The following is a 26,592-nucleotide window of genomic DNA, read 5'->3' on the forward strand; positions in this document are numbered from 1 at the left end:
TAGGGTCATATTCCAGCTCATTGTACTCCATTTTTTATTCCACAAATAGTGAATAATATTATTCACTATTTGTGTAATAAACAATTTGACAGAAAACCAGGAAAATGGAGCTCCAACCGATATCCATAAGGATGAGCTACTCCTGTGTTCCGGGCACTGGTTTTGCCACCTCTGAGGCAAGGGGTCGCAAAGGCAGTGTCAGGGATAGCAAAGGGCAAGCCAGGGGTCACAGATGCTATACTGAAATGATGTCAAGGAGTTGTAATGTTTGAGATGGTACTAGAGACTTTTAAAAATATTACACCAGCCCTGTTTAGGCAACATCTCTCAGAACACTAGTTAATACACTCTTAACAATCCAGATTGCCTGGGGCTGTGTTACAAATAGGAAGCCTTGTACCGCTCCCTCTAGCTGGGTGCGCCAGGCGTGGACTGGAACAGTACACCATATTACGGTGAATTCACTTTTCAGATTACAGGGAGGAACTCGTGCCAGCACTCTGAGCACCACATTAGTGAAAGGCGGACCGGCTGTTTGAAGTGGGACAGAAACAGACTGATCTCTGAAGTGAATTAAAAGAATCTATTGAACATTTTGGAAACTGCAAGACTTTCCGAACCATAGAGCTACCTGTTTAGCACAATGTCCGCTCTTAGATATGCCAACCTAGGCCTACTTCAGACTGCTAAGATTAGGCCGGCTAGATGGGGAGGAAGGACATTATCTAATGGCGCAGCAAATTATGGAATACAATGCCAATGGCCATGAGATTCCAAGCAAATCGGCAGCTTGTAAGGAAGGCTTTGAAAACACAGCTGTTTGCATCCACCTAGTCCTTCTGGTAATATAGGCCTTCCCTCTGACAGACACTAGCGCCAAGACACCACGGCAATCGAGCGCTCTATAAACACACATCCTATCCTATCCTAATATTTTTGGGATATCTCTGGGAGAAACTAAAGTTTCAGGCAACAAGGGGTCATCAGGGCAACACTCTGGGGAAGTTGACAAGCCCAATAACATGACAAAGTTGTGGATCCGAAAAATGATCAGAGTGGAAAAAAGCACAGCAGTGTGGCTGAGTATTTCAGTGGAACATGATGGGGGTGACGCTGTTTGCTGGACTGGTGCTTTTTGTCAAAAGGCCTGAATAAGGATATCCCGTCCACCGAAATATAAATCCCATTATATCCTATGGAACTTGTAATTTGGCAGCCAGGTATCTGTCACCGGTGTGACGGAGTAACCCCTCCACCGAGATCTAAATGAGGCCCTTAGTTTCGGGGGATCGGATGGGGCAAACACTTCAACAAACACCCACATCTGCAGCCATTCCACAGTGAGATACCCTGATAATCACACCGAAGAGAGATATATTGGAAGTTAGTTAAGTTGCACCTACAAGAATTCTACAATATTTTGGTCCGAGAAAGTTGGTATGAGTTGACCACACCAATGTTGCATGACTTGACACGAACAAAGAGAATGCTGAACTTGTTAATAACACAGTAGGGCGAGAAAAATCTGATAGAGTTACCGCAAGGTAACTGATAACACATAAAAAAAGATCTGCAGCCCAGAGGAAGCGGCCTTGTGCACCGATTAGCTGGCCACAAGCACTGCCAAGGATGGGATCAAGAAGAAGGCAGGTTTTGACAGATCGAGGAGAGAAATCGAAATGGAAATATTTGGGTCAACTCTCATTTTTGGGTCCTGCAGTTTACTTGACGAAAGTTTGCGAGAAGTTGCTGAAAGGCAAAACGTGACCCAAACCTGCCATGTATGTGGGTGAAAAAGCACCATTGGGGAAGAGTTATTTCTGATTGGCAGAAATCTAACATAAAACAGTTTTGCTGAAGCTAAGCGTGCCAAAAGACAGACAGGCTGACTGGAGAAGCACAAAAAAGAACAAGCATTGGCAAGGCCAGTGTGTCTGTCCTCAGCAACCTGGTTCAATTATTTTTTATTGCAAGCATATGGAACAAGCATAAAAAATAAAATACAGGTTATATGCCATCACTTAAATGCAGCTGCCACATGCTGGCAATAAACGTTTTAAATGTATAAACCAAATTCACTGACATGGCTGCTGTACTGGAGATTTTTTTTTTTAAATAACATTGTTGTGACATGTATTTTATAATTACTATTTGTGAATGAGACCTAATAAAGCACTCAAAACACAGGCTGCTAAAATCTTAACAAGCATTTGAAAATCCAAAAGGCCTTGGCTTTGCAAGCCTGCAATTTGTTTTATTTTTTTACCCAAACTTATACAATAGACATTGAAAATGTGAAAGTATGAAAATTGTAATAAAAAGTAAAAATGGAAAACAGCATACGTATATTTGAAAAAAACAAGTATCTATACGATGACCCCATAAAAAAAACATGAAATTAAATGAAAGCCTTGGTGGCCATACTATCCCTGGCAATGAAGTGGACAACTTGCCAGGTGGACAAGCATATGTACAAGAGAAAAATGCTATCCTGCCACTCACAGTGAAGAGAGGCAATGGCTGAAGTGGGTTGACTCACACCATGCTGTAGGCTGTGGAGATAAAAAGCAAAATGAGCATGACACTTGAACAAACAAAGGTTAAACAGAGCTGACAATAAGCCCTTTATAAATATGCATATGTGTGTCTTTTTTTGTTTTCGGAAAACATGAGACTGGCAAGACTTGACCAGACCTTAAAGGCGATGAAAAATAAATTATTATTTAACTAGGAACCTAAGGAGAAGACAAAATAAACAGCTACTATTTCAATTAATATAAAAAATGAATAAAAAACACACTTTGAACCATCATTGTAAATGAAGAGTAAGGAACTATTTTATGCCAGACGTCAGCAACGTGCACAGGATTTTTTGCAGTCAGGGAGCCAATGGGTGAAGGGGGCTGACCCATTGCAGAGGTGGGCGGAAGCAAAGTATAAATTACAGTTGAACAGACCAATGGATGAATCCCATATACAAAAAGGACCTGTTTGTATGTGTATATATTATGCATAAATTATCTGGAACCCCAATAGTCTAGTGAGACAGCTATAGTTATCGCAAAGGCCAAATCTGTAAAGAGCAGCTACTCTACAGAAGGATTACACAAAGGAGAGGATACAACTAGTCGACGTCCATCTTTTATTAAAGATTGTGAAGCTGTCAACAACAAAGTAAAGTTTAGGATGAGAGTGGGCGTTGAGTGCCTAACAAAGGTTCGTGCGAAGCCAAAAAGTAGCGTATGAGGTTTAGCCTTAATGAAAAGTTGAAATTGTTTATAAAAGTTTCTGTAAAACCATGTAATGCCACAATAAGAAGCAATATTTTATCAACCAGCAATTTTCCTGACTATTACTTCTTTGCCTTTTAAATATATTGTTTGAAAATAATTACCTTTGATTATGTTATATTTTTCTGCTAAACAATAAGGGCCTCATTTACGAGGATTTGGTTGCCCTACATCAAAGTGAAAGGGCAGAAATGCACCATATTTATCCAATACAGGGCATTCTTGTCCTTTCCCGCTGTGCTGGCGCCAGGGCCGGACTGGGAACTGAAAGCAGCCCTGGCAAATTTTGCCAGACCAGCCCCCATCCGGCGCGTCGTGAGCAAGCGCAGCGAGCGAGCCTAACTGCTTCTAGGAAGGTTCGGGGGTTCTCCCCCCAAGAAAATTTTAGAAAAAGACAGACCAAAATGGTGAATTTTACAGCACATTTTTCATTACATATTCAATTGTATCAATTTTCAAAGCACAGTAAATAGTAGATGATGACATTAAAGTGCACTAGGTTACCCACCAAGTCATATGTACACAAAATGTGCTTAAACCATCAGAGATGGAAGCACCAGACAGATACACAAAAATAACCACACGCGCAGAAAGGCAAACAAGAGGCAATCAGACATTTAAAACACATGAAAACTCTGTCATACAAGCATTTAGACACTGACACAGAGGCAGACACAGTCATGTTGGTGCCATTTTAGCATACAATGTAACTAGACACAAATATCCAGATGAATGCAATCACACAGAGACACACAGTATACACACAATGACAGACACACATACACGTCACAGCCAGAAAAACAGTGACCCAGCTTATATCCCAAGAAATACATTAATATGTAAGTAAGTAAAATGTTAGCTACAGAAGAGAACTATCTCCTCATGGCTATTAAGTAGTTTGGAAACTACTGCAATTGTCTTTTTTTGTATAGCTCAATTTTATATTAATGACATAGTAAAATTTATTTTTAATTTCTTTTTTTTTTAATTAATGGTGCTGTAAAATGTTTCTTTTAGATTTGTATTTCTATGAGTATGTTTTTACTTGGTGATGTAAATGATCATAAATTGATCGAATAAATTACTTTCTATTAATATGTGTAAACAACACACACGATGGCACAGTGATATACAAGTCAAACACATATTGTCAATCAGATGTACATACAGCACGGAACCAAAGTGACACACAGCAAAGACACAGTGTCATACAATACATACACAATGACATAAAACACACACATGGTGACACTGCAGCATACAACATAGATACAGTGAAACACAGATCAAAAGCACAATGACACATAGCACAGAAAACAGTCACACAACACACAGTACAGGGCAGGCGCATAGTGATACAAAGCACATAAGTCATGACGCTCAGCACAGAGAGTGATTGACACCACACAGCACAGGGATGCAGCAGAGACCACATCACAGCAAAACACACATCTGTGGCATGCACACACCTGTTGCTGCCGAAGACACCACTGTCACAATAACATCTAACACACCCAGAGTGTACCACAGCCACAACTTTACCACCAGGTCTCAGCCTGGCCTGTTCCTGCCTATGGAAATGATTACTAATGTTCTGGGAACATTTATCCACAGCCCGGTCTGTTCTTGCCTGTGAAAATGATTCCTGTTATGGTAACATCTCTCCACAGACCACAGTCAGCCCTGGCTGATTCATCCTGGTTCTGCGCTGCGGAGTGGGGTGGAGTGAGTGTGGGCGGCCATGCTGGCTGCAAATCACATTTTAATTTTGAAAGTGGGTTTGTGGGGTCAGGGGTGGAAGTCATTATGCCCTCCATGCTGCACTCCCTCCCTGCTCTCTCACAAGCAACAGGCTACATCGATATAGCTTTTTTTCTTCTCAATTTTCAGCCATGAATCCGATGCACAGAAGTCACGCTGCTGTGCAACAGGGCTACAAATATTGCAAAAGGCAATAGCTTTTTTCTTCTGCACCAATTGACGGAACACTGGGTTTTCTGCCTAGGGCAAAACAACTGCTGCTATTTTCCTTTTGCTGTTTGATTTTCTAGGCTTGCCTCCAGTGAGAAGGTCAGCTATTTACAGAAGGGAGCCGTCTACTTGCTCGATGCCTGTCCAGAAAGCAGAAACAGGGAGACCCTGCTGGCTGTGGCGGTAAATTAAAATTATGGTGAGCCCCTGACTGCCAGACCAGCCAACCCCACTTGGACATTGCTGGCGGCCGTTGGAGCCCAAAGCACACACTGCAGCTCAGCGGAGCCTGAGTGAATCTGAATGCAGCATTGCAGAAGGCCTGACTCAGAGTATAAGGAGGCGGTGGGCTGGCATCAACCAATTGCTGTCACCGTGACTCGCCTTTCAAAGTAAGTAAATTAGTCTGAATGTAGTGCCTCACTCTGTTAATCTATCTCCCACTGATACAGTTGCTTTTTGGTGCTTAGAGCGCACTCAGTCAGCTGCTCACTTAGGTTGCCTTGCCCATGCAGCATGGTGCGTTCAGTGTTGCCAGCGTCTGTCCTTCGAGCGAGTCCATGAGAACAGCGTGTATTGACTGACTCCTCCGTGACTATACACCTGTTATTTTTATTTGCCTCCTCACCTTGATTAGTTTTCACCTACCATATACTTTAACATGATGCCAGGAACTCCCTCGAAGCCAGCGACGTGTGAGCCCAGCAACGCACAACGACAGGCATACATATTTATCCTTAAACATGGGCACTTGTGACATACGTTACAGAACTTCAGTGAAGCAAGGGACTTGACACTAATTTTGACAAACACGTGAAACAATTAATAATTTATCTGGCCGGCTCAGTCCATGATCTGACAGGAACTTGCAGATCCCAGCAGTATCAGGCATACATTAATTGAGGCGTCTAACCAGTTAGAGCAGCAGGGGCTCGACAAAGTCAGTGCAGGACCGATAAGACTACCACCTGGGTTCGAATTTTGAACAATGGTTTTTAGAGAGAGGATAGGAGTAGAGGTATTCCGCAAAGAGAAAGGGAAAACATAGAAACGAAAGAGGAAAAGGAATACCATACTCTGTTACAGGATTCCCTCCTTTTGGTTTTCAGGTTCCACCCTTTTTCCCCTGCAGCTTTCCCTCCCCAACTTGCTGAAAGTTTTCATTTTTGTTTACATTTCCATCGATCCTGTCCCTAGCAGGTTTCCACACTCTTTCTTTACTCATACAGGTTTCATTCTCCAACCTGTTTCAATCCTAGTCATCTGAGAACTTCAACTGAAGAAGTAGTGCCTGAAAGAGTGTCACTGTGCCAGTGAATCTAAACACGTTTTTGTGTTATCACTCAGCAAATATAATAGTCACAGTATTTGAATGTCACAGAATGCTTGTTTCCTGGCTGCGTATTTTTCTGGTGCTTTGCAACAGTTAACTTCTTAGAGTCCCTTGTTGCTCAAATGGGTGTGATTTGCCTCATCTTCCTTGCTTGAATCTGCTCACGAGAAAATGTCACTCTTGCCGATCTCCGGCTCAGCTCTTGGTTCTCTTTGATCGTGGAGCCCAAAACTAGCAGATCCCTCATGAGGCTTCTTCCTGCCACCAGGCTCTAACCTCATGCACCACAATTAAATACAGGAGAGTGATCTTCAATGCAAGACGGGCGAGGGACAGAGAGGCCTGCGTTGAGGTTGAACTCCACAATGTGGAGCCAAAAAATCCTGGAATCAATACAGGGTTCCTCGCTTCACCAAATGTTGGGACCTTTGACAAATACTTTATTTTACCAAGCCTTCATTGTCACCTATGAGAAGACCTTCAAATATGTGTGTTTGCAGCAGGCCACAAAAGCCACTTGCGTTTAATTGAATACACTGTAGTGTTGCTGCCAGATGACAGAATTCTGGCATATAGGCTGTAAGTGATTAGTGCTTTGCCTCTCATCCCACAAGTGACACTGCCGTCAAGACAGGGACATGAACATATCTACTTACAGGTTTAAAAGCGGTCACTTTTAATTAAAGCCTGTCACTGTAGTGATGTCATCTAATGTGAAACACTGCCGCGTGTTAATGAAGTGTAGTTGTTTGAATTATGCAGTGATTATCATATTTTCATACGATGTTTATTGCATGATTTACATGCAATAAGATGTCCAGGCTCGGCTCATGCACGGCCTCTACTAGGTACCAAGCAGCCAGACCCTTGGCTCTTCCTGTTAGCCGTTGAAATGGCACTATGATACTAAAATTATGAAAATGTCACACATACATATCTGAAACCTTGGTAGGAGGGCCGCAATTAAACTAGCTTAGTTCAGTAACAGTTCTCCTAGTTTAATTGCGGCCTGCGGTCCTGGATGCCCGCACGTGCGCAACAAATCAAAAATTGTAATCATGACGATGAATGAATTATCAACATGAATACAAATTTTGATTTATTGCCTGCACCCGCGACGGTCCTGTGAGAGGCTAAGCAGCTGAGCGCGCAACTCAGGCCAGTGAGGCCACCTCGCTCCGCACTGCCTCTGCCCTCCACCCTGCTCACAAGTCACCAGATCACAACAACACAGTCAGCAACTCAATCAAATAAAATTAAATCCAACACCACTGCGCGAGGCGCGACGCCCGCCCAGTGCCAACGGTGCCACCATAACTATGAATAATTAATTAGTGCCGGTAAAACTCACCAACTGTTGGCGCTGGCGGCAGACACAGGGGGGGGGGGCTATGGCTGGCCTAGGAATAATTAAATTATGGCCCCCGAAAACTCCGGTCAAGTGCCCTGAGTGCCTCTGTTTCTCAGTCGCCACTCCTTATGTTGCAGGGCAGGCAGTCAGGCGCACTTTTAATTGTGCTAGGCCCAATGCGCACACTGCAAGATCTTGATGACATCAGCCACACCTAGAAGTGCGCAGACGCGGCGCCGAGGAGGAGGATACAGTGCATCATTCTGCGCAGAAGCACCTCCTCCTCCTGAATATTGGGTAGGCTGTGTTGTTTCCCAGCAGCTGCAGGCTGTCCAGTGTCCACTCCCTGTACTGGGGGGTGGAGGGGGGCACGTCAGCGGACACTACAGAGAGAGCGGACTCAAAGTAAGTCTGATTGACTGTCTGTCCGAGTGAGTCTGACAAAAAGACTGTGTCAGTCTGTCAGACTCGGACAGACAGTCAGACTTCTCTCTTGAAGTGACTCATTTCACCCACGGTCGGACCGAAAATCGGCCCCAGCCACAAAACCGGCCCCCTGTCGGAAAACCGGCCCCCACCCCATACAGCCGACCGGGGGATTGCCCGGTGCCCGGAAGTACCAGTCCGGCCCTGGCTGGCGCCGTTTCAGCAGCCTTGTGACGACGCAGGCACGTGGTGCAAGGGTGCCTGTGTTTTATTTAGGCAGGATTATTTTGTGCAGAAAGGGGCATTTTTCTGCCTGAAAACTATCAATGGAGGTGTTTTCCTCCTTCTTTGTGTGCTGCAGAATGATGAAAAAATTAGGAGAAATAAAGATATTTCTCCTCATTACGCCTGCCCCGGAGAGGCGTAAGATTCAGTGGCAGCTGGTAGGGAATGAGGGTGGCGAGGCGGGTGGGGCGGCTGATGAACACTTACCTTTTGTCAGCCACCGTCTCGGTCCCTTCTCACGCCGCCGTCTCTTCTTAGCTTCTAAAAACAGGAAGTACCCAGGCTCCCTCCCCAAGCCAATCAAAACGCTGCAATGCATTGACTTTGGGTGAAAAAAACATTGATGGTTTATTTTGCTCTTCGTACTGCAAGTGATTCTAAGTAGAAATGCTCTGTTTTCTGAACTATTCATTCAATCTCTTGGATGTTTGCAAGCTAAGTATGCAACGCATTCATGCAGGGATGCATGAATCCTGTTATCAATGAGCTAGAACATGCAAACATTTGCAGACATTTTGGGATTGTGACAATTACTAATTCCTATTTTGAAATTTAATTTCTGTGACTCCCCCCCGCACATTTTGCCTCCATAAAATGGACCCACACCAAGTCATGTGTTATTTCTACCACAATGCATCTATTTTTTATGGTTTTTAATTTTATTTTTGGACGCTGAATGATTTATTTTTAATTGTTTTTAAACGGTGTTGACTTTATTCAATTGTTCCATGCCTCTAAAAATAACTTGTACATGTGTGTGCCTGCTACCAAGAGATGTTGATTACTTATTTGGCTTCCAATAAATCTCTCTGTCCCATCCCCACTTCATGTGTTAGATCAAGTGCATCATACCATTTATGTAGTTCAGGTGTCTGATGTCTTTGAAGGTGGACAGAAATGTTCATTCCATTCTCAATATATGTATTAATGATATTATGTATAGCTTCCATTGGAAGCTTCCATTTTGAATACCAGAATCAAAAAATGTGGTTATTCACAGCTTTTCTGTCAGGGCTCTCAGATAGCCTGTCAGTGGAGCGCTGGCTCTCTGCTCCAATGGCAATCAGAGAGCACAGCTATGTGAGCGGAGGTGCCGGGAAGGCACAGAGGGTTGTGGGATGGGTGGTGGGAGATCAGGTATTTCTGTTTAGAATTTAGGACAGAGAGGATAGGCTATGGTATGCATAGCTCTCTGTTGAGGAGCTCTGTGTAATACACTCTGTGTAGGATGTATGACATTACAACGCATGCTTTTACATCGCATGCTTTTACAACGCGGTTTTTACAACGCATACCATTACAACGCATAGTGCTTTTAGGCGCTGGATAGTGAATTGTTTAATTTACTATTCCAACTCCAGTCCCCGTGGATAGTAGGGAAGGTGTTGGATAGTACATTAAACACATTCCCTATCCTAGAGCGCCCCCCAGCGCAATGCGTTGTAATGGTTTGCGTTGTAAAAGTTGCATCGTAAAGGCACTGCGTGGTAAAAGTTGCGTTGTAAAGGTTGTTTACCCTCTGTGTACACTAAACTTGTTCCTGGAAGCAGGAACTAGATGGAGTAAACATTCTAAGTTGGAACGCTATGATGTTTGGGGCATTCAGAATCATGTATAATGTTGAGAGACAGTTAAACAATGGTGTGCGAGGAGGAGCACCTGTGCATTCGTCCTTCACACCACAGTAGCTCTTTTTTGGAATAAACTTACTTTATTTCAGCTGGGACCTGTCTCAAGTTACTATAAAATGTGTGGCAAAGGGATGAGCTACGGTGGTCAGACGTATATATCGGTTGCCTCAACTCTCACCATTCAGCAGAACTAGCACTACCCCTGCGTACTCCAACGTCAGAACTGCCTGAGATTTTGACCTGAAGGCATTAGTGTACGTCTTAAGCAGGAGCTGATGGTCTGTTGAGAGTGGCCCTACTGGTATCCTGCTGTATCTTTTAGGTGACTGGTGATTCTTACACCATCTTCTGATGGAGGGGTGAGTGTGTGGCAGCATCTTGTTATCGACAATGTTTATTTTTGCCTGTAAAGCTAGTCCGCGGCCGTAGCTTACCTTCAACACAGTTTCTGCCTGAGGGGAGAGGGCGATTGCGGCTATACATCTACATCCTTTTTGCCTGAGGGGTGAAGGTCCGGCTTGAGCTTGGGTAGTCCTGGTCCGGAGTATTTGGTTTTGTTTTTGCCAGCGGGATTGTATCTGCAGTCTCCGGTCGGTTGTCTCCATGCAAAGTGTCTAAAAGTATTTAGATATCACAGATTTCAGTGAGAGAATTGGATGATAAACCTACAGAAGCTGTAAATGTGGTTAAGGTATTAAAATCTCGCCAGCCAACTACTTATAATAAGAAAATGGTTGTCCATAAGAGTGTGAAAGAAAATAATGTACCTACACTGAATTCAAAGTTTTCCTTTAAGTGTGGCCGTGATCCACATGTAATGGGAGGTAGGTGTCCTGCCGTAAATGTAACATGTAACTTTTGTAAAAAAGTGAGTTACTTTGCCAAAGTTTGTTTGAAGAGAAAGAACTCTAAAAGATATATTGCTTGTGTAGGGGATTCTGATCCAGATTCTATTGAGGATGGAATGGGAATGCAAGATGTCCTAGCTATTGGAGATGAAGTTATTGGGTGATCCCAGCATGTGTATATGTCCTGGGCCAGATATTTGTGTAGGAGACAAAGCCCCAGAGCTCCTAGTAGACTCAAGAGCCAGGATCACCACGATCACACATAGCCTAGTCACTGAAATGTGGGATGCTAGGTTCTTACTTCCTCCTGGTCATTCTCCGGTCTCATACAAGGGACGGAGGATAGAGTTAATGGGTTATATTGAGGACATTATGTAATTCAAAGGGAGGAAGATCAAAGGCAAAATATATGTGGCAGTAAAAGGTCTTAATATTTTAGGCTGCTTCCACCAAGAACTATTTGGAATGATCCTGAGACTGGGAGCCAAAGAACAGATTTTGCTGGTTGATTGTGAGGATGTGCCATGTGAGGGGAGCAAGAGGTTCCCAACTGTGTTTGGAGATGAACTTGGTAAAACTCATGGATTCAAACACAAAATCAGAATGAAGGAAGGGGCGGTTCCAGTAAATACAAACTAAAGAGGGGGGTCTTTTCCTGTGTTAGAAGTACTCTTGAAAAGGAATTCAGAAGCCGGTGTTATGAGGGGATCATTGAACCAGCTGAATCCTTTCTTTGGCTTTCTCCTCTGGTGGTGGAAAAAAAGAGGTGTGGCCAATTGCATGTTTGTTTAGATCTTAGATCACTCCATAAAGAATTTAGGTGGATTCTTACCCACTACCCAAACTTTCTGATTTGTTTGCTTGTACTGCGGGTGCCATCATTTTTTCACAACTTGATCTAGCTAGAGCATGGAACTATATCCCTCTTCCAGACATTTGATGCCCTTTGTTGCCACAGTGGCACTTTCCAATATCAAAGGATGGTGTTTGGTCTGGCCTCTGTGGCCTCTGTATTTCAGAAGGACATGTATAATCTTTTGAAGAATGTGGATGGGGTCCTGGTTTTCCAAGATGATGTGTTAATTTTAGCGAAGAATGTTCATATGGAACACGTTTTGCGAATTTTTAAAGACCAGGTATTGGATTTAAAATTAAAGCAAATTTCTCTGTCAGGAGATAGTGTTTGGAGTCTAAGGATGGTCTGAGTCCTAGACAGGGGTTAGTTGAATCCATAGTTGGAACTCCGCCTCCCACTGACAAAGCTGGGGTCAGATCATTTTTAGGTGTATGCAAGTTTTATTCATGATTAATTCCTAATTTTGCAACAAAGGTAAGACCCATTAGTGATCATCTTAAGATGCTAGTGTAAGGAGTGTGATATGGCTTTTCAGGAGATTAAGTTGCTACTAAGGTGCTATTGAGTCAAAGTGAGGCTCTTAAACCTTATTACCCAAGGTTGTCTTGTTGTATCACTGTTGATGCCAGCCAGGTTGGTCTTGGTGCCACACTTACACAGGTAGATGGAAGCAAGGACGTCAAAATAGTCTTTACTTATAGGGTGCTTAGAGAGGCGAAATTATAATATTCTGTGATCAAGATAGTTGCTTGCATGTTGCTGGGTAATTGAAAAAATGCACACCTATATGTGGGGAATGCATTTCAAGCTACAAACAACTCATAAACCATTAGCAAACATTTTGAGTGGTGGAGGTAGCAAGGCTTGCCTCTAGGTATATTAAGACTATCCTCCACACTGATGCCACACAATTTTGAGATCACTCATCTCCCTGGGAGAAGGAATAGTAGAGGGGATTTTCTTTCCCGTTTTCCGTGTAAAAGAGAAGAGGAATGTGAAGGAGATGTGAAACTGTCTGATTTGTTGGATGAAGATTTTGAGAATTGTCTGGTGGCATTAATTGAAATTCCTGAATTGAAGGTTTGTTCAGAGGAAGCATGGAAGGAAGCCATATCAGGAGATCAGGTGTTGTAGCAAACCATAGAACTAGTCAAAGGAGGTTGACCCAGGGAGAAGGTTCTGTCAACAGTATCAAAGCCTTTTTGTAAAGTAAGTGGTGAAATATCTGTTGAGGATAGTTTAGTTTTATTATCTGACAAGGTTATTATCTCTACATGCCATGAGAAATGGCATTGTTGCCAATGCTCATGAGGGTCATCTTGGGGGCCTCTTTTACTTAGAGACACATTCGAGAGTCATTTGGTGGCCAAGAATGGACACTTAGATCGATGAAGTGTTGGAAAATATTTTTGGTTATGTGTTTGTCCATTTTGCCTACCCTATTTGGTCTCGCATCGGTTATTGGTGTCATGTTCTTCTGTATTTTTTTGTGGTCTAGGTGTTTGTGATGTTGTTTACCCTATTGGTATCTTTGAAGTTTGGTGTTGTCCGTTTTGTTGTTTGGAAGAAAGGAAGATATGTAAAGCTCTGTGTACACTAAGCTTGTTCCTGAAAGCAGGATCAAGCTGCAGTAAACATTCTAAGTTGGAACGCAATCATATTTAATACTATCACAAACATATTAGAATAAAGTTTTTATTTTTACCTGCTCTGCCACTGCTCTGAAGACTAAGAGACAGGAGCCATTCTTGGCCACTTTCTTCTGTTAGAGCCCATGGGAAGGCAAGTACCGGCCCATCAGTGCCTCTCCTGTCAGCTGTTCCTCCCCCCCCCCTGTCATCCACTTGTCTCCCGGCTATCTCCAGCGTTCACCTCCATCTGCACCCTGGGCTTTACAGACTGCCTGTTCGTATAAACGCTGTGGCGCATGCAGCATGCATACAGCCCCTCATGGGCGATTGCTGCAAGCACGCCGCTCTCCCCATCTCGCACCTTGACTGATTATAATTTATGGGTGAGTAGACTAGTACCCCGGTGGTAATGATGAGTCTGCCCAGCACAGAGACACACCTTGCCTCATCAGCCATCACCCACCATAGTACAGTGGAACCGGCGGGATTATTAACCCAGATGAAGTGCGGGCACTGGGTTGATCGAGCGCTCACTGATCAGGGATAGGAAACAGCAAAGTAAATGTATTTTTACTTTCTTGGACACAGAAAGAGGGAGCCATGGAAAATTGGCAAATACAGGGTTACATGCTGACCCCTCAGCTTTGCTAACTTCTGAACTATGCAACCAAAGTTGAGGTATCAAACAACTCATTACATTAAGCCCAACATGATTTTAAAGTCGAAATTAATGTAATAAGTAACATTGTGCAACTTTTACAAAGTTGGCACTTTGTTGCCTTCAATCTCCTGTGCCCTTAACGGCTACACAAGGAGCTTATGCCCGAGTCAGCTTTCTGCCCTCCTAGGAGGTTGTGCTAATGACTCCCAGAAAAGGAGACAACAGCGGCCTTCACTTTTAGAGAGGTGATACATCCCTCCTGCAGGAACCACAAGGGTGTTGACTCAAAAGGCGAGCTTCAAAGCTGAAGCCAGCTTTGAAGAGCAAATGGGGAACACTTGGGAGAGGGGCAGCCCCATGCTAAGGCACACTACCTGGCACCCGGGAAGTAGAAAGAAAACCTGTTGTCAAACCAGTTTTTCAGGAGCATATAGCCCACTTGGTATCCACTCTGGGTTTGGCTAGCGAACCCTGTACAACAAGAGAGGGGTACTGCTATGTTGGGAGTGGAGAGAAGGGTGTATCTTGGGATAGCCAGATGCCACTCTTCCCAGGAAGTGGTAATCAGTAGGGAGGTAACTTGGTAGCCACTGGCTACCAACCACATCCTACCCTGAGGGCGTTTTCTGAGCACAAATAGGGCATCCCTGGCACCTAGAACTCATATTTAGACTGGACTGGAAGAAGGGTTGCTCTGCTGCCCTGTGGAACCAGCAAAGAGAGCCTGCACTGGTGTGCACTGCACATGTTGAACCTGGTGGCTAGTAAAGAAGAGGGACTGTGCCCGCTGTGTCCTCAAGGAAAAGTTGCCTCCAGAGCCCAGCCAAAGCTAAGAGACTCGAAGGGTCAGTTGGCTGACCCCCTGTTACCAGCACAAGGCCACAACAGCTAGGAAGCCTGCTAGAGGGAAGTTGGTACCCAGGATCTTCAAGTCACCCCCAACCATTACTGTGCAGCACGAGACTGGGATTCGACACTTAAACTTGCACTCAAGTTTGTAGCGCCCACGAGAGCAGTCGGAGAGTTGTCAGAGTGCAGCTTGGTCACCCAGAAGATGAGTAATTGCCCAGGGAAGTATTTGCCTGTGACCCTGATACCGGGTGACTGGTAAACCAGTAGTGACTGGACTTCTACCAGCACCAAGTGGACTTCAAGGGATGTTGACCCTGTGACAACGATTGTCTCACTCCCTTGATGGCCTCAGGAGTAACCACAGGGAAACCTCCATCGACTGCATCGCATCCACAGCATGCTTGAGTATCATCAGCATCCTTCATCCCTTGCATCAGGACCACTTCAATAGGAAACCACGGCAACAGATAAAAGTGGCTGGAACTGACTGAAGACTGCTTCACCTGCTGAGATAACTGTATCCGAGGATGTTGTTGGTCCTCCTGATGGCCTCCTACTGGAGTTGGTCATCTAAGGTGACCCTAAGTGACCACATTACAAATACCCCAGCTTTTTGGTTTAAAATGTCAGTGTCAAATTTTTTGAATTTGCCAGTGCTTGTTTGTGGTTGAGTGAAATGCTTTGATTAATTATACCTATTAAATTCCTTATCTCCTAAACCTTTAAGTTGATTTTTTTCACGGTGGTGTTTAAAAAATACATACAAATACAGTCTATTTTTTTTATATTGGTGTCGGATTTCTCGAGTGACTTGTCGATTTCTTCTGCAATTGTTTTTGTGCTGTTTAAATTCTTTACACTTGTTCCTTTGTGTAAGCCTTGCTGCTCAGAGCCACAGCTACCCAGGGTAGAGCTGAAAGTTTGGTAAACAAAACATATTGGTCCTAAAGGGGATTGGTAATTGTAGTGCATAGTGAGGTTGCACAACCACACCGTACTATACACCCCATTTCCTCACACAAGCAGCATAAGAAAATGTATATCCATGATTTTCAGATTTAAAGGAGTCATTATGTGTATAGTGTATTACTACCCTGGTTTATTTAAAACGTTGCAGGCACAATTATATATGAACATGGCATTGTTGCAATCCCTAGGAAAGTTGCTGGGTGTGTCAGAGAAGAAGAAAACTGATGTGGCTTGGTGCAAAGTTACTGAGCAAAGTGCTACCTATTTTGGTCACACAAAATTAAAAATAGGGGAATCAGACTGGGGCAAAGACTATGCCTCTCTATAGAAGGAAGACCTGAGGTGATTTTGGGCATGGTGGAGTTCTAGGCTAAACTTGTTGAACATATTTTTGAAAAAAACACACTACTTGAGGTTTTGTTGAGATGAAATTAGAATTACCAGATAAATGCCAGCCGTTGTTTGAAGAGACAAACTCTGCAATCTGTAAAGTTCCAAATCTACAGGGGTTTGACGCTGAGGCCAAAACGCGTGTTATAATAGATGACAGTAGCAAAGGACTGGGAACAGTGCTATCTCGGTAATAAGACGAACATTAGCCTGTGTATGTGTCCTTAAATAGTCCCGTAGGTATATACAGGGCTGACAATATATACTTAGAAGAGTTCATTCTCCATTGACAGATGAGTAGGTGTGTAAGTGGCTGTATGGGTGAGTGAGAGGCTGTGTGAGTGACTATGGGTGAGTGACTGCCTGTTTGAGTGGGATTTTGGTTAACTGAGTGGGTGTGAGAGTGGCTCTATTGGATAGTGACTGTTAAATAGCTGTATGGGTGAGGGATTAGATGTGTGAGTGCTTATATGGATGTTTGAATGGGCATATCAGTGGTTGTGTGGGTGTGTGAGTGGCTCTGTTGAGAGGTTGTATGGATGAGTGACTGGGTGTCTGAGCAGCTGTTTTGGTGAGTGAGTGGGTGTGTGAGTGGCTGCATAGATGAGTAAGTGGCTGCCTGAGTGACTGTATGGGTAAATGAGTGACTGTGTGAGTAGGTGTATGGGTACCTGAGTCGGTGTGTAAGTGGCTGTATGTGTGAGTGGGTGGGTGTGTGAGTGGCTCTGTGGACATGGAAGTGGGTGGGTGAGTGGGTATAGGGGTATGTGAGTGGGTGAATGAGAGGTTGTGTGTGGGTGGGTGAGACAGTATGCGAGTAGTTCTGTGAATGTTGTCACCAGTGATATCAGTGATGTCATTTGAGCGCTCGGCTTGTTGGGACATCTCTGGGATGGTCTGTGCTGTTTGGGGAAAATGTGGAAGCCCAACCCATGCCACCGTTGGAGGTGGCATGCTTGGTGCTTCTTTGCATTGTTGCTGTACCCGTGCACGGGTCTGGTGTCTCATAAGCACAACTAGACCTATTTGCGCATATCCAACCACAGCAGCAGGGGGAACCTGACCAACTGGACAGGGGGCGAATGGTTATGGTACTGCAGACAATTGAACCACTGATACATGAACATTGAACTGGCTTCCTACTGACAATGACGGAGAACCAAGAAGACTCGGAGAATGAGATAAGCACAAACACTATTCACAAACATGTATTCAATAGGTTCAGGCACGGAAAAGCAACCTATAAACGCCAGGAACTTTGAAATGAATTTAAGAAACTTGAGAAACTATGTAAAGAGATGCAACCTAAGTGGTGAGAAGGTACATCCTTACAAAATCATATGGAGAAGATAATGGCCCGCTCGGGCAACATATCTATATAGTTCCATCATACGAATACCCATTCCAAAAATGCTTGAGAAATGGGCAAGTAATTCTGCAGCCAGCTCTAAAAGACAGTTGGAAATATTAATTAAGTTCTCCTGGTCAGACAGGGGGGACATTATGAAGGAGATACCAACCATCAAAGAAGAATTAGAAACAAGACCTGAAAAAGAGGCCATGGAGAAGTTTTTAGGAGAAATTGAAGTGAAATTAGAGAAATATGAAGAGGAGATCAAGGCATGCAAACGAATCAAAATACAAAGAGACTGCTATGACTATGGGAACGGGAGCATTCTCACTTTTAACCACAAAAATGATGGCACGCATGGACAGGAGCTAAGTGAAATGCCCGGACAGGTTCAATATGATTCCACACTATAAGAGGTCTGTTCTGAAATAGGAGAGGATACGGATGTATCAGAGACTAAAGGAAGCAACATGTTGGAGCCAGGTAATAGTCACAACTATCTACATTTTTGGACAAATATCAGTTGCTGAGGAGAGGATGGAAATTATTCCAGGAAGTCACCATGGGCAAGGGCAGAGGCAGGGGAGCTTGAGCAAGGGAATGAGGAAGACTATGAGGAGGAACAGGAAGAAAAAGAATATTTAAGTGAAAACAAAAGAGATGGAGGAAAATCACAGGCTCTCAAGGCAAGCATGATTTCCCACATCATATCATCCAAGAGATAATGGAGTTGTTGAGTGAGTGAATTGTGACATCAAAGTGATCATACATTTAGCAAATAGCAACAACAAAAGTTGTTGGAATGAGGATAAAACAATGGGGTGGTCTTATAGAGTCGCAGTCCTAGAATCCAGGGGATAAAGCCCTTTTCTACTTGTGAGGGGTCGGATTCCTTACTCAAAGAGTAATACTGGGTGAATTGGTTAAGAGTAGGGTTTTGCATCTGGACCCGATGAGGGTAAAATATGAATTGAAGCATCATTGAACAAGGATGAGGTGTATTGTGATATCAGACATGGTGTAAGGGGGTAAAGCTCCATGTGGGACATTGGGTACGTGTAAAGAAGGAAAGGAAAAGTCCTATGGGAGAAAGTGTTTTCCGTGATCTTAAGCAGATTACTAAAATGCAAAATAATTCAGTGAAGTTACTGTTTGGACATGTCTGGCAAATGAGTAGGACTGCTGTAGCTAGATGGGAAGGTTTGAATGTTGCTGGTAGTCAAAGGAGGAGGAATAACTATTGGTGGCAGGTGAATAAGAGGGGGAAATTGTGATGTGGAAAGGAACAGAGAGGAAGAAGTGAGTGTAGAGAAGACCGAATATGTGGCAGGTGATGCAGTACCTGAATGCGTAGATGGTTCTGATGTGGACGGAAAGGGAAACAGGTCTTCAGTGGATCCTAGTATGAATACGTGTGAGACAAATTCAATGACGAATGGTAGAGTGAGTGCATTTGGGAAAAAGATTGAAGTGCCTAAAATCTGGATAGTTATGACTGTATTTAATGCCAATTATTTTGAATGATTTATCATTTAATTTTAGTCTTTGCTGAAGGCAGCTGATCGCAAATTTCAATTCTCATTAGTTGGAGATGTGAATCTCCACCTTTGTACAAAGCAGTTTTATCATATAATTTTAATGATTTACTTTTTTATTTTTTAAGAGGCTATTTAGGTGAATAAAGTAAACCTTAAGCTAATCGTACTGGGATTGTGCAAGGGTAATCTTTATGTGTGGATTGTGTAGTGAGACGCCAGCCAATCCTTCAGGCTATCAAAGGCTCTGCTTGTGGGAGAGGCTCTGGAGTACATAAACGGATTCAAACTAGGCTGGTGGCCAAGTCATTAACAAGAAACAAACAATGATCTACGCATGAGGCACTGCTTTCAGCGACTCCAAATGAACACACCTATCAAAACACCTTGCTTAGCATAAACATCAACGGTACAGTCACTGCGTTTTAATCGAACTGAGATCCTCACATATGGTGACTTCCCAAACACACGCAGTCCCTCAAGCATTTACCGTAAACATCTCTAGATGCTAGCAACCTGGACCCTCCGATACTGACACCCTGATCTATTTACGCTTAACAGTCCAGCTTCTTTCCTCCCCAACGCATGACCGACCTGTGGTCTGCCGAAGCCATCCATGAGCGGGAAGTGCAAACATTGATAAGAGGTAGCTCGAGGTTTCCAGGGAACGGAGAAGCAGTCCATGATATTCACTGGAAGGACAATACAGTTGCCTTTCCACTATCAGAGTTGCCTGAGGAGTTGTACAACACACCCCCTTTTGTGTTTATCGCTCTCGTTTGATGAGGATCAGATCTACGGTGGACCTTGGAGCTATTCAAGCGGCCAACCAAACAACGCAACAGCCCTCTTCTGAGACGATTGCTACAATGTTGGTCTTGGACGGTTAAGGCAGCGGGAAGAAGAGCCTTGAGGTAAGAGCACGTGTTGTTAGCCTTTAACCAGGGACAGTGAGAGCGGTCATATGCAAGTATCAAAGTATAACTTCCTTCCTCTGCAGCGGACGACTCGCCAAGGCAACCCAAGCCTCCACCGCGCAATGACGGTATCAGGTGCCCTGCGCACAAGAGTAAGGAAATGTTTAAGAATCAAGAACCAGACGGTCAGGGAGGCAATGGCCGAGATGCTGTCCACCTTTGTCATGATGGTAAGGAAGAGCTTCCTTTTCCGCCTGTCGCGTGGTGTTTTCAGCAGTGATGACTGTGTTTGCTGCCCTATCGCAGAGAGGTTGTATGTACTGAGTAATTATTAATGTGTGACTTACAAAGGCATGCGGTCAAATGCTAAGATTAGCAGTCGAAAAGTGAATGAAATGAACGTGTGCAAACCACAATGTTTATGAACAGGTTAGTTTCATTAAGTCAGTGATGTTGTTTTTTCACATTTTAGACTAAGAATCTGTGTGAGTTGAAGGGTTATTGAAATGTGAATTAAATGTCCTTGGATGCTCGTATGTAGTATATCTGGATAGTGGCCTGACATCTCGCCAGCATCTCACACCTTCTTGGAAGCGCCTTCTTGTGTGTGCATGATCAAGGTTTCTATGAATAGATGACATGCATTGAATCGGTGCTGGTTTGCACCACAATTCCCATAATAACCACATTGCATCGCCCGATGCAATCTTGCACTCACTTTTCGGTATTGTATCGATTGCATCGGTGTTCGTTTAACCCTGTAATAACAATTCCTGGACAGGACAGACTGCACTTGTCCCAGTGCAGTTTATTTCTAGTGCAGTTTTGTTCCAACAAATCCGTATTTGAAAGAATGCACTGATATTTGCACCGACACCCGAACAGACTAACAGATCAAAATCTCACGTCTGCTTTCGTCAGACAGTGCAAATCACATGTTGTCCCTTGCCAAGTAATGCAAATCTACAAGCTAAATTACCGCAGCAGCAGGGCAATCAATACAATCCAGCCCCTCGAGTTGAAACATTAAGGGCTATGGGTGCTGCGAGTCGTGTAGAGAATCCCTCTTAAAATATATTTTGAATTTTTGTCAAACTCTGCTTTGGGTAAAATCCACGCATTTCCTCCACGTGGAAGCAGTGATGCCACATTGTTTCCTGTCAACAGGATACAATGTTTCAGCCCTGGGCTTTCCCTTCAGAACTCATCGCGCACTAATCCGATTAGTTCCAAAGACTACAACTCCCAGAGTTCATCGGGTCCTTCAATGAAAGCCCAGCACTGGAAGCATGATGCTGTGTCGACATTGGGTGATTAGGCAACCCTACGCGCTGGCAGAGGCCAGCGTTCCCATCATGTCTCCGCATGCCTTTGATGTTACTGAAACTACGGAGGCTCGTGAGCGCTGCCGGGAACGTCACAGGCCTCGTGGTGGATGATTGCCAAGAAGTGAGCTGGAATGTCGCAAAGTTCACCTGTGATAATGCAGTTTCACTGCTGACGCGGGCGGAAGGAAAGGAATAGTCAGACTGGGAGAAACCACTGTTTACGAGGGGAGGCGTGGATTGTTGGTGGAACGCCTGTCATCACATTATAATAACTATATTGCGGTTTAAAAATAACATTATGATAGGTGAGGTAATGAGGTCTCGTTACGCAAAAAATAGAATTACTGGGAGAAGCAGTTTCGAAATTACCAATTTCCTTTGAAATTCATCACATCTGCAGGTACCCTCAGGTACTTTTTTTAAACACCTGGTGCTCCTCCCACTTGAGGTACGGAAAACCCCTTTTCAGTAACTCGGGGGTATATACCCAGAGTCACTGGAAGTTTGCGGCGGGGGAGGGTTAAATTATGCGGCTTGCTTGATAAATTATGCTGCAACAAAAGGCACATTATGTGGCACTTTTTGTGATAGTATTACTTTATGTTTTTGTCGTTTTGAAGCTTGTTAACACTGTTTTAGCATTAGTTGTACCTCAGTAGTACCAGTGTAACATCCAATATAGCAATAACTACAGAAAGGTGACCAATCAACCTTTGCAAAGGGACTTTCACTGTGTGGCAACATGTGTCGTTGAGTTTTTACTAACTATCGAACCATATCAGCCGGATTTTTTGTTGTTGTTGCTAAAATATGCACATTATGCAGCAGATGATGGATTATGTGGCAAATCTACAACAATGTGAAAATTGCAGCGACTGCCCAATTACTTAATTCCAATGACCCTGGATATAGCGTTACAAAAACCGTGGCACTGGTCATAAGGCCATTAGAGTGCCTCCTCTCTGACTGGTGGATTAAGCTGCACCTGCACAGGAGAGCAGTGGTCTTTACCAAGAAGTTTCACCCACTTTCAGTAGGCGAAGCCCCCGGATGAAAAACCCCTGAGCCACAGATTTACCACTGATCTTGTAATTCCGATGGGACCAGCAAATCCTGTTATCAGCCAATCAAAATTTCAAAGCACTCATACTGAGGACTAAAGTAATCCCTTCCTATTAACCCTGGAGATTAAAAGGCCCAACAACAACAACAATCTGCAGAGGGGCAGTGTGGTGTCGCGTCATCATTAACCCTGGGCGGAGTACACGTAGTGGCACTCTGCGGAGTTCCATGGAGTAAAAAAAACCCTCTGTGGAACTTCGCTCCGCTCCAACCCCCCAATAAAAAAATAAATGAAAATCAAAACACTTACCCGCTCTGGCATCTCGGGGCTACCCTCATCCTCGCTATTGTCTCTCCTCTTGTCAGTCCTCGTCCTCGCCGGTCGCAAACCCACACATTGTACGATTTGCATGAACTGCGTGCACGCATGCGCAGTCCACGCAAGATGTACAGCGTAGGGGTTTGCGACAGGCGAGGACGAGGACAGCGAGGAGGAGAGACCACGGCGAGGAGGAGGGCAGCACGGAGACGCCAGAGCAGATAAGTGGAGTTTTTTTTCCTATTTTTTATTCGGCATGGCAGGGACTAGCTCCACTCCGCCCCGGAGTTGGAGTTTTACCTGAACTCCACTTTCCCAATGGAGTGCGGAGTTGGTGAAACTCTGCATACTCCGCTGAGGGAGCCGAGCTCGACACCTGGGCCTGACCATCACAAGGGGTCTCTCTGGCTCACTGCCCGCTGGATATTCCACCACCAGTGCAGGTCTCAAGGAGAACCTCCATTGTCTCCTGCATATAGCACCCGCACTAATACCAAAAAAAAATTATCAGACCAGGTTTGTCAAACACTGTTGTAGTGCTAAGGTCACAAAACCGATGCAGGGCCCCTCACTAGTTTTGTGTTGGCAGCTAGCGGCTGCTAAGGTTTTCCGCAAGAGTATATAACAAATGCTTCTTTAGTGATATTTAAATAGATTTAGCAGAGGCATTGCAGGAACATGAAAAGAGTGGGGCTTGGTGCAAATAGTCTGGCTGCTCCCCTCCTTGTGATGGCCCTGGTCTAAACATGGGTAATGCATGAGCTCACTGTGTTGGTTTCAAAATAACAATTTCAGCAGACGGGTTACTCTGTCTCAAATATGACAATTGCATTATAGACAATGGCACTTGAAATATTGCAGACTAGTTACTGTTTCACGTTTGTGGCAGAGTAAGCCATCCACCAAACTATAAATCCGGCCCTAAGACATCAAGACTGTGTTTTTCTCCCACATGAAAGACCAGTTGTGTAACAAAGGTATTGTAATATGTTTTGTGAATCCTCCACATGGTTACAACTTCATGGGTATTCGCAGAGCCTGTAAATGGAATGCTACTAGTGGGCCTGCAGCACTGATTGTGACAACAACATAAGTAGCCTTTTTAAACATATCTCAGGCCTTATATTGCACCCTGTGTGTGAAGTTTTAAACTGCTATTTCGACCTGGCAAAATAAACGTTTTGTCAAGCCTAACCTTTCATTTGTATGACATATAAGTCCCCTCTAGGGTAGGCCCTAAACAACCCATGGGACAGGGGGCATTGTATTTAAAAGGTTTGACATATGCTTTTAACCTTTACATGTCCTGGTAGTGAAAAACTCTTACATTAGTTTTCACTGCTGCAAGACCTGCCTCTCCCATATGATAACATTTGGTTACCTTATTACATTTAAATAAGTGAGAACTTTGAATTGGGAGCAGGTAGGAATATCGAGTTTGGTGTCTAAAGAATTGTAATTTAAAACCCTATTTAATGATAACGTTGGATTTTATGTCACATTTCCAAAAATACCACTTTTAGAAAGTTGTCATTTTCTTTTACCAACCATTTGGTGCCTGTATCCTAAGTTACATAACTAAGTGTAGTTGACAGTTGTTGTTTTTTGCATTACTCCCAGACAGTGAGACAAAGGGGGAATAAGTGTTATCAGGATGAGCAATCTCTGTCAGGATCGGGGGAGGAGCTGTAATCTGCCACACTTGCACATCACAAACTCTCTGCCTCAGCACACTCACAAAGGGTTTCACACTAGTCTGCTGTGCCCCCAGATAAGCCGGGACCAGGGCAGGGATAAAGGGAATTTCAGGCATTTTTGGGGTGGAAAACTCCAGAAACCTCTCCAATTCAAAGCTGGCACCAAGGATAAATAGTGAACCCTCAGACCCAACTCTTCAGTACACATTTGGACCTGTGGAAGACTCAAAAGAAGGACTGATGTGCTGCTCTGGCGTAAGAGGGACTACTACTGTGCTGCCCTGCTGTCTGAGTGAGAAGGATTGGTCCTGCATCTTGAACCCAGGGCCAGGACCACCAGAGTGACTCAAAAGGCTAGTTGGCTGGGGTCCTGATCAGAGCTTCAGGGAGAGAAAAGGCTTCACCCTTCTGGAACCCTGCACCTGGACTCTGACTGCTGTGCGTCCTAATTCCCCAAGTAGTGCCTTCCCATTCTTGGACCCTTGAAAGTAGGGACAGTGGTGCTCTGACAGCCCAGCTGTGATCTCCAATGGAACTGATACGAAGCAATGCTAAGTGCCGCGGAGCCCCACAAAGCCTTCCCACACAGCTGCCAGCCTTATCAGAATCAACCCGCAGTAATGCAAAGCCCCACAAAGCCTCGCAGCACAGCTGCCAGCTACAGTGGAACCAACTCAGACTGATGCAAAACCCCGCTAAGCTTCACCGTAAGGCTCACCGGAACTGTCGCACAGCAACTCAAAGCCCAGCAAAGCCTGGCCGCACACCTTCCTTGGAACTGACGCCAGAAGACATGTAGCCTCCCAAAGCAACAGTGCGCAGACCACGCACAAAGGACACAAGGTACTTTGTTCAGAGGACCTAACTTGGTCCCTGTATCTGGCCTGCCCTCCATCACGGTCTGCCTGAGCTTGTGACTTTGTCCCGGTCCAGCGCGACCAGATAACCACAGTTGGCCCTTTGTGTTTTAGGAACTATTTTTACCTAAAGTGTTAAAATTGCAAATCTCCAGTTCTACTGGTTGGATTTTTGTCGTATTGGTATTAAATCATTTATTTAATTTCACTTTATTTATCTAAAGTGGTGTGGGATTTTTCTTGGTTTGTTTTTTCACTTTATTACTGTTTGTGTGCTTCATAAACACTTTACATGCAGCCACTAAGTTAAGTCTGACTGCTTTTGTGGCAAGCTACCAGAGGGTTAAGCTCAAGTTAATTTGGGGTTTGCGTGTGTTTCACACTGACAAGAGTTGTGGTTGCTGAGTAGCGTTTCACCACTTCAACTAGTACCCCAATTTCCTACATCTGCGTATAAACTAGAGAATTGTGCAGCAGTAGTTTAATTTCATATAAAGTGTTCCAACATAGAATGCCATGATGTATTTTTAGATTATTTGGTAAAAGCGCTAAATTTCAGATGACCGTTCACTCCTGCTCCTAAGCAGTGTGCAGAGCAGACCACAACCTGTATCAACAAATATCAGAAGTCACCTTACATATGGAGACAGCACACCATGTCAGATGTGATTCTCTGCGCTTGGCTCGTTGCAAGGCAACTGGGAAAAACAGAGGATTCTATGTGTCTGCTAATATTTTACAAACATAGAAGGGGAACTTTGAGGGTCCTCCTTGTGTGGTATCTTATCATTCATTGAGAATGTGGAGATGGTAGGCCACTATTCCCTCCACCCTCACCCATCTGTCAGCATCATTGACTGGAGTGGCTCCCACCTTTACATGCAGGCCCCCTTGTGGTCAAGCTAGGGCCATCACATTGTACTGCCGTAAGCCAACCCCCACTATACTGGCACTTCTTACCTAGACTCATTATCCCATATATTTCTTGACAGCGACTTTTTCTGCGTCCACCGGCGGGCCAACTTCTTTGGA

The 26,592-nt window shown here is 44.1% G+C and overlaps 1 protein-coding gene across 1 annotated transcript in view; it reads left to right on the forward strand.

The window, feature by feature from the left end:
- The first annotated feature begins 19,683 nt into the window (after window positions 1-19,683).
- The window catches only part of LOC144817857 (aquaporin-7-like), a 153,937-nt gene continuing 147,028 nt past the window's right edge, over window positions 19,684-26,592 (forward strand). Inside the window, exons 1-2 of the mRNA XM_078674729.1 lie at window positions 19,684-20,294; window positions 20,381-20,527. Of these exons, the coding sequence (XP_078530855.1) occupies window positions 20,420-20,527 (108 nt within the window). The 5' untranslated portion in view covers window positions 19,684-20,294; window positions 20,381-20,419. The remainder of the gene's footprint in view (window positions 20,295-20,380; window positions 20,528-26,592) is intronic.

Source organism: Lissotriton helveticus, chromosome 2_1 (genome assembly GCF_964261635.1).
Source record: "Lissotriton helveticus chromosome 2_1, aLisHel1.1, whole genome shotgun sequence".
Taxonomy (NCBI): Eukaryota; Metazoa; Chordata; class Amphibia; order Caudata; family Salamandridae; genus Lissotriton; species Lissotriton helveticus.